At 30.8% G+C, this 8,760-nt stretch overlaps 2 protein-coding genes across 2 annotated transcripts; both read right to left on the minus strand.

Moving 5' to 3' along the window:
• Nucleotides 1-5,264: 5,264 nt before the first annotated feature.
• LOC104733371 (uncharacterized) lies at nt 5,265-6,364 on the minus strand. Its single transcript, XM_010452953.2, has 3 exons — nt 6,141-6,364; nt 5,725-6,036; nt 5,265-5,634 (listed from the first exon to the last, which is right to left on the minus strand). The coding sequence occupies exons 1-3, from the start codon at nt 6,282-6,284 to the stop codon at nt 5,461-5,463; spliced, it is 630 nt and encodes a 209-aa protein (XP_010451255.2). The 5' UTR covers nt 6,285-6,364; the 3' UTR covers nt 5,265-5,460.
• Nucleotides 6,365-6,661: 297 nt separating this feature from the next.
• Nucleotides 6,662-8,364, minus strand: LOC147930349 (uncharacterized). The gene is made up of 7 exons (XM_087479040.1): nt 8,048-8,364; nt 7,701-7,965; nt 7,502-7,619; nt 7,280-7,401; nt 7,098-7,185; nt 6,935-7,012; nt 6,662-6,848 (listed from the first exon to the last, which is right to left on the minus strand). Exons 1-7 carry the CDS (start codon nt 8,183-8,185, stop codon nt 6,779-6,781), a joined length of 879 nt encoding a protein of 292 aa, XP_087335166.1. The 5' UTR covers nt 8,186-8,364; the 3' UTR covers nt 6,662-6,778.
• Nucleotides 8,365-8,760: the final 396 nt, after the last annotated feature.

Here is an 8,760-nt window from a genome sequence, read left to right on the forward strand (position 1 = left end):
AGCAACATTAAGAACGATATTACCTTTAGACCTTATATCAGCACCAAGAATAGTCCACATAAAAGTTTTTCCAGTACCTCCGAAACCATGGACAAAAAACATACCTCCTTTATTGTGATTCACAGAGTGAATAATTTCTTCATAAACACGCCTCTGCTCATTAGTTAGCATAGGTAACAACTCATCGTATAACTCCCTTTGTTTATGAGGCTTATATATTCTCTCATCTGCGATAAGCCTACTATCATCTGCTCTCGAAGGCCGTAAGAGACGTCCCATTCGATCGTAACATAAGTTCTATTTCAGTCAAACATATATTTTCTATCTGAGTTCGTGACAACATTAGACCTACCACAGGAAATTTAAAACACTTTATTATTATTTTTTTTCCTTCGAAAACGAATATTTGCATGAAAGAAAATAAGTTTTTGAAATATCTGGATCGTTCCTGTTTCTCCTTTCTTTAAACAAAATATCCTCATACAAGATGTCTTTTGTTTGATTCCAAACTTCAAGAGGAACAGTTAACTCTTTGTATGCAGTAGGATCGCAAATAACTTTCTTAAAAATTCGCCAAAACACCATTCACCTGCTTCGTTTATAGCTGCAATGTACTCCTTATCATCATCCGATAATCCCAAAGCATAGCAAGCTTCTTAGAAATCTTTATAAAGTACACCATTGACTATTTTTAAATAGTCAAAGCTTGTTGGTCCTGGAATTTTATTAAGCAGAACTCTCAAGTAATAGGCTTCTCCTACAGAAGGCGGTACATAAGTAATTCTGCCTATTGCAAAACTTTTCCGTTTCTCTGACCTTGGCTTCCAGAGTTTTTCTCTCTTATTCCACACAAATTTAGATGGAAATTCAGCATACGTAAGTTTTTTGGCCTGGGGATAAATCTTGTTGCATTCCATCCAGCCCAAAAATTTAGAAGTTCTATTTGTTGTACGGTGCAAAACATCTTCTATTGGATCATCCTGGTTGCAAATAGCCAATTCTTGTCCTGGAAGATGAAACGGGAGTTTTTCTACGGCTGTAGTACGATAACAAATCAGGAAAGCAAAGATTCGCCAAGAAGCCTCACATGCAGATACATACCTAAAAAATCTTGGATTAGTTTGTTACGTATAATTTAATATGAGAATGTTTGACAATCCTAATAAGTTATTACCTGCAATTGAAAAACTTTTTAATTTCATTTTCTTGATCTTCTTCTCCTACTTTGGCTCTAACATAGTGCGGACCTTTAGTGATGTACTTGAACAAATACTTTACTGAACGTGTCTGGTTGCACCACTCAACATTTATATGAGCACGAAAACGGAGTGATAAATCACGATTATAGGGAATAATGTAACTATTATCGTATTTAAAACCTCTTTTCTCCACGATTCTCCCATCGTTTCGTCGTCTATATATTGGATAGCCAGCATCATCAACAACAGTATTATCCATGAATGATTTTGGGAAGAATTTTGTGCATTGCCCATTATTCATGCATAAACTATCTCTATTCATATGACCACACGGACCATGGATCATCACATCAGAAACAACTTCGTACAAATACTTATCCACCTCTTTATCAGGAATCTCAGCGCTGATGTATTTATCAATGTCGTCTGATGTACGCATCTTATTGTCTGGGTGTAAAAACAGAATCATGTGTGCATGAGGCAGACCCCTCTTCTGGAATTCTATTGTATACATCGCTGAAAATTATTAAACAATATAAACATTTTTAAAAAAACATTAATAAGTTATTTTTTTCCAAAACTAATATAAATAATAATAATAAAAATTTATTTAATACATACTAGAATTTATGATACCAAAAGTTTTTTCCTTTCTTACTTGATCCATTAATCTATCAAGTTCATCTTGAAAACTCGACTACATATATCAGGTCTATCTTCTTTACTAAGACGATGCCTTGCTAGATAACGATCTATTTCAGGCCACCTTGGGTTGCATGTAAAAGTTATAAAAAGATCAGGAAATCCAAAATATTTGCAAGTAGCCATGGCGTCAAGATAATGTTGCATCATATATCTCTTTCCACCCGTAAACGATGACGGAATAAATATTCTTTTTCCATGTTGTGCAAGTCTTCATGTCCTTTTTCAGCAGCTTCAATTATCTTATCGACTCTTTCAGTTCGGAGTTTGCTTTGGTTCATCCAATGTAGTTCAACCTGTTCGATTCGATGGTAGTGAATGCATTGACTAAAAAATGCTGGAATAATTTGCCTGCCATAACAATAGTCGAAGACTCTTCATATCTTTCAAATATTCTATACGCATAAAATTCCCTCATGGTAACGGTTTTCCTTTTACGTCCACGGGTATCTATGAAACCTATACCGATGCCTAATCTGAAACCATCTTCACCATAAGGGAACAACAATGGGTACTGTAAAGGCAAGTATGCAGGATGAAGCTCACTTATTCTCTGTAAATTACCCGAACGACTTTCTATAACAATGTCACGCTTATTCACATCAACTGTAAAATCTCCGGGTATTAAAGCAGCCACCTCTTTACTGGTAGGAAGATTATGAGTTCTTGCATCAGTAGTTCTTTCTGAAGGTAAGATTAATCGCAGACCTTCGCTACCTTCTTCCATATTAAATCTTTCACGTGCCGATCTAAACGCCTGAACATGCGGATTATGACTATCAATCTCATGTTTTAAATCTCCAGAAGATCCTAATGATCTATATCAACAACAAAACACAAAAATTAATATTAATAATGATTAGTAGATACATCAAATTATGCTAAAGATATTTAACAAATAATTAAGATATGGAAAATATTTAAATACATATTTATGAATATATATAATTACCTAAATGCAGAAATTCTATTAGTTATCTCGTTACATACGTCATGTATATACAATTGCAAAAACATTGGTTCCTTTCCAGGTTCTGGCAAGATATCACCGATACGATGATAGTTTTCTCCGCACACCTACATATACATTTTTTAAAAAAATTATTATTTTAAATATATGTTAGATATACATACTTATTTACAAAACAGTGGTATAACGATTCAGATATGCATCGAGATATACCATTATTTAATAACTTAGCTTTTATGGGAGGAAAGCCAAGAAACATCTCAGATGTCGCATTGCTTTCATTAGTATCGAATGAAATCCCATCAGTAGAGCTGTCTGAATCACTTTCATCGTTCGTATCCGAATCAGTTGCGACGAAACATGCGAAATCTTCGTGTAATCCGGGAAGAAGGAAATTTTCTGCAAAGGTAACCATTGGATTAGTTTTAGCATTTATATATATTTTTTTTAGATATATACTCATTTTGAAATCCCTTCCCGAACATATTACCTTTTTTCTTCCTTTGTGCACGTTTAGACTTCAGTATTTGCATTCTTTTCAACCTTGCCATCTTATGTGGATCAGGATTCTGAAAATTCAGTGCATTCGTAAAAGCAGGAAGATTTATCGTAGAACTAACACCTGTAATTTAATAATGTTGTTACGTGCAATCTATTAGTTTTGAATGTAACATATATCTTAATGTAAAGAATATAAAATGTCTGTACGTTTTCTAGAGACGGCATGTGTCGTTACATTCTTCCTCCGATATGGAATCTTTGAAGGTCTCATTATAATACGTCAAGTGTAGTAATCTGCAAAATGAATTTCAAAGTACGATCAAGAATTCATATAATCGTGTAATTCTGACTATTTTATTCTAAATTTCGCTAGCTGTTAGGTTTGTTTATATTGGAAGATGGTGCCGTATATATGATGCCATCTAAAATGTGCTAATTATTGATATATACGAATATTGACATATGTATCTATATATCATCTTAACTTTTTTGAATATTTTTAAAAAAATATGTTATTTATCTTTCTATTATGTATGGAGATCTCTAATACGATTTTTTTTGAAATTTACTTTCTTGATCTTTGTCAATATATATATATATATATATATATTTTTTTTGTTATATTTCCATAATATTGTAGATCATTATCGGGTCATTACTGAAAATTTACTTTTATTTTTATATTTTCAAATTTTATATCATATTTATTAAAACATGTCAAACTAATTTTTTTTTTCATAATTAACATTCTACTATTAACAAACTTTCCGCTGAATTGTCATATCATAATTTTTATTAATTAGGAAGATAATTTCATTATGTTATAAAACTAACATTTGTTAAACATTAAAAAGTGATAAAATCACTTTTAAAAACATAACGAATTATAATAACATCGTGATGATAATCAGAAATAACAGTAGTGATTGTTATTGAATATTAAAATCTAAAATTAAAATCCAAAAACAACATTCTAAAGTCTATCTTTTTCATGATAGATCTTTGCGTACATATCTCTTGTTCTTCACACACCAGAAATATCCATTAACATCCTTATCATATGTGTAGATTGGCTCATTGTTAGGCATGACATTGTATTCCATCCAGGATTGAAATTGAGATTTCTTGTTCTTTGATTTCAAAATACTATTTTCACCGTCAACAACGGTATTTTGAACGTCAAGATGCGCCAATGAGTTATTTTCAGAAGAAATTGATTCTTTTCTGGTTTTCCTGACTTTTTTTTAACTGGTTCCGCAATGCGATCCTCACAAAAGGAAACAAATTGTTCTTGTTGAATTTGCGAACGGAGCGCATCTTCATCAGGTCCTGATCTTTTCTTGGTGGTTCGACAAACTCCAGATAAACGTTTCATTATGATTCTGCACGTATACATTTGAAACATGTGAATGTAATTTCAATAATACAAAATAGTGAAAAGCTTGATTTTTGTTTTACCTTATACGTCAAAAAGCAAGAACTTAAAAATTAATTCAGTTTTTTTTTTTTTTTTTTCTAGTTGACATGGTAAATTAATAAGACTTATATATATATATATATAACATGTAGAAGTTGAGTTTTCACATTTGATAATATTATGTTTCCTAAAATTTCGTACTGAATAAGAAAAATAATCAGGATTACCTTTAAGTTTTTTAATATAAAAGTATTGTTAACATATTCGTTAATGGTCACTTACTTAGATTCTCATATTGAATATTCAAATTATTAAATTTGGCCTTTTATTTTTAACATATTATCGTTACTTATGGAATTCTGATTTATGTTTAAAAAGATTTGGGTTGGGGTTTAGAGATATCCTAACCATTATTATTTACCAAATGATAATATAGTATGAACTTATTTTACTTATATTAAATATACCTTAAATATTTGTTTATTGTAACATAATTATAGTAATTGATAAAATTAAAGTTTGACAAATACAAACACGCTAAGATGTTTGAAAGCGTTCTTAATTGTCCAAAATAATAAAAACTTTCAATTCAAAAAATAAAAAAAAAAGTTGAAAATAAAAATTAACCAATATCATGTTTTGAAATGACGCAACTTTTTCAATCTCGAGGTTCAGTTTTGAATTTTTTTCCTTGTCATCATGCTATGACCCCCAGTCGTTCCAACATTGCTGTCTGTATGATCTCTCTTAGATGAAGTCAAATTCATTTCAGCTGGTGCGATTTGCAACTTATGGTCGTCGAGATCCAAAGAATTATTCGAAAGTTCATTCCTTCCATATAGTTCCTACATTGAAATTATATACATTGAGATTTTAAAAATATAAAATTCATAATGGTATTATGGATATTTGTTCTTTTTTGTTTACTTTAATACCTTTCCAAATTGCACAACCATGTCTTCCTTTTCCCAAAACTTTTCGACAACATAAGCAGACTTGCCGCTTTTTAAATTCTCGATTGTAATCGCCTGAAAATATTTTTTTGGAACACGAACTGGGAATTCATCACATGGTTTCACAACAGTGGTTCTATAAAAGACGATTTTAAATCCCAAAGAACTTGTGTTATAACTACTATCATAATCGACTAAGCTGAACGTGTCGACTATTTCTGACTCGCCGACAGCGAGTTGGTTTTGAAACCTGCTGACCAAACCATCTTCAATAGATGCATGTATCCTTGTACCCTATATATAACGATTTGAAGTTACAAAACTATTATCCAGATTCTCTAAAAAAATTTTAGATAATTCAAATAAACATGACGTTTCAATTTTAAATTAGAACTTACATCACTATCAACGAAGACCATCTGAAGGGACTTGAATGATTTCCAAAGTCTTATGATACAGACTCTTATCTTTTGATGGTCTAAAGCAGGGTTGAGATTGTCTAACTGAACAAAAGGTCGAACGTTCATCTTTTTAGAAGTCATATTGAACTGAGCATACAACTCATAAACACATTAGCGGAACAATATTTATAGAGATGTTATACAACCGACTTGATTTTTTGATTTTTTAGAATATTTTCTTACTTTATTTTGTTAAAACGATAATGATGAGGAATGTAAACATATCATTTATGAATATTCTCGATATTCTTATTATCATTATTAAAAAAGTATATTTAACATTTTTTTACTCTTTCAGATTTAATGAAATTCATTAAGCAGTTGTAAATTACCATATATCGTTATTAAAATAAATGTTATTTTGTAAATTATAATAGTGGTCTTTAAGAGTTTTAATTAAACAAATCTCTATATGTTAAAATTTGCAACTAACTAAATTTAATAATAATCCAGAAAAATAATATTTTAATTAATTTATTAAATCCCAAAAAATCATCAAATATAAACTAACAAAAGTGTTTTTCAATAATTTTCAAAAAATACGGAACTTCGAAGAACGGTTTTGAGCATAGTTATCAATAAGGTCTTCGATGCTTCTCAAAGGAGTCCTCAACAGCAAGATGAATATAGGAGTCAAGTGAATCTCTGTATTTTGCAGAAGGATAAATTCTAATCAGTATTTTTCCATATCAATTAATCATTAATCAAATAATGTTAGATTTTACTATTACCTTAGGTCTAAATCGAACCTATAGTCGGTATCATCCAAATCTTTGATTCTTGACTCACCATGATCAACGTAATTGTACCTAAATATTTAAAGTTAGTCAGATACATCCACATATTTCTAAAATATATAATCAAAAGACCATTCAAAGTAAATCTCTGACTTACATGAACATGTAGTCTGCAAAATCCGCACTCTTCGGGTCCTCGACAATCTCCGAGCATCCATCGCCGTTGGTTAGGAGAACATTATCATCTAGCATTACCGATGTTAAATAAACAAATTATTCATTATCATAATAAACTGTTCTGAATTACTAAACTAATTATCTATAAACAAACATATTCACCTCCGAATCTTACTGCTTTCCACATCTTGAACAGACAGACCCTCTTCCTGTTACGCAGTTCGAAAGTTTTGAACATATGATTGGCATAGACTCCTGTTGCGAAGCAGTCAAGTACATATCCCCTTTGGAAAAAGGTTTGTTGATATAATAATGTCAATCTACGTATTTTATCAAGCACTTAAAACAATTCTTAAAAATATTACTATTCATATATAAACTTACTCAATCGACTCGATAGTGAATTTTATGTAGCGATCCATCAAGCTCCAACGATAGACACCATCTTCTTTTTTGAAACTCTTGATTTCACCCATATTGGTGATGCATCCAATCAGATTAACTGCCATAAAAACGAATAATATTAGATTAAAAATAACAAATTAATCTTTTATAAAACAATCCATTATAAAGTCCGATTTACCGTAAGGCCATCTTCCATGAAACGCATTATCATAAACACGTTTAAAATCTAGATTATTAAAAGATTTGCAAATGATAGGATCTCTTGCAAAACTGATTATAGTTTTGTCTGTGAAGAAGATCCGATAACCGTTTTTAGTTTTCTGGATCTGTTCTCTTTCATTCTTGACTTCGAACTTCTCTATAACATAAGTTCGATCCTCCGACAATTTGAATTCCGGAACACCATTGAGTGATGCCAGGATAGTAGCATGTCCAAATGTACCCTAATTCAGAGAATGATTAACCAAAGTATTTAGACACACGAATACATATGAAGTAACAACGAAATAATTCTGTATAACATACCTCTTCGTCTACCAAGATTAGTTCTGACGACACATCATTTGAGCGATCTCTCACTCTCCATGAACGGAAAACCTTGACACGAATCTTCCATCCCATTGTCCAAGGACACAATTTGTCGAGCATCACAAATCTCGCCATTAATTTTTTTTTGTCTTAAAAAAAAGTATTTTAGTTAGAGAGAAGTTTAGAAAGAGAGTGAAACGAAGAAGTTGAAAAGACAGTAGTTTGGTTTAAAGTTTTTAAAATCGACTATAAGAATTTATAAGGTGTTAATGGTTGCATAAAAAGTATTGACTCGAAGGGGTGTTACCATCCACACCTTTTAACTACATAATTGAAAGGTTCATGAATATGTAAAAATAAGAGGGGATGTCTATTTTGAATACAAAAGGTAATTAATATAATATAGTTTTCGTTTTATGAATTAATTAATAATTGAATAATATTATAAAGCAAATTAAAATCCAATCACATTATCATAGAGGATTAAAGTATTATTTTTATCTTATAAATATGAAGTATAAAAGTCATGCACTTTAAAAAATCAATTTCAAATTTCCATATCAGCAAAGGCATCCAACATCTGTGTGACTTGAGGACATGGAGAATTGATCATGACACTGGTACAATTGTGCATTGTGGTAGCCATCCATGTATCTACATTAATAAAATTTGATTATTAGTTAACTTTTTATTAAAAAAGCAATTATAGA

The sequence above is a fragment of the Camelina sativa genome, chromosome 12, assembly GCF_030686135.1.
Source record: "Camelina sativa cultivar CO46 ecotype springtype chromosome 12, ASM3068613v1".
NCBI classification, from domain to species: Eukaryota; Viridiplantae; Streptophyta; class Magnoliopsida; order Brassicales; family Brassicaceae; genus Camelina; species Camelina sativa.

Bases quoted from the DNA above. Each gene is read 5' to 3' on its own strand.
- LOC104733371 (XM_010452953.2), bottom strand. From the start codon at position 6,284: ATGACTTCTAAAAAGATGAACGTTCGACCTTTTGTTCAGTTAGACAAT. The intron at 6,037-6,140 runs GTAAGTTCTAAT...CGTTATATATAG, and splicing joins TGGTCTTCGTTGATAGTGAT to GGTACAAGGATACATGCATC. The intron at 5,635-5,724 runs GTATTAAAGTAA...ATTTCAATGTAG, and splicing joins TGGTTGTGCAATTTGGAAAG to GAACTATATGGAAGGAATGA.
- LOC147930349 (XM_087479040.1), bottom strand. From the start codon at position 8,185: ATGGCGAGATTTGTGATGCTCGACAAATTGTGTCCTTGGACAATGGGA. The intron at 7,620-7,700 runs GTAAATCGGACT...TTTTTATGGCAG, and splicing joins TCATGGAAGATGGCCTTACG to TTAATCTGATTGGATGCATC. The intron at 7,013-7,097 runs GTAAGTCAGAGA...TTAAATATTTAG, and splicing joins TTTGCAGACTACATGTTCAT to GTACAATTACGTTGATCATG.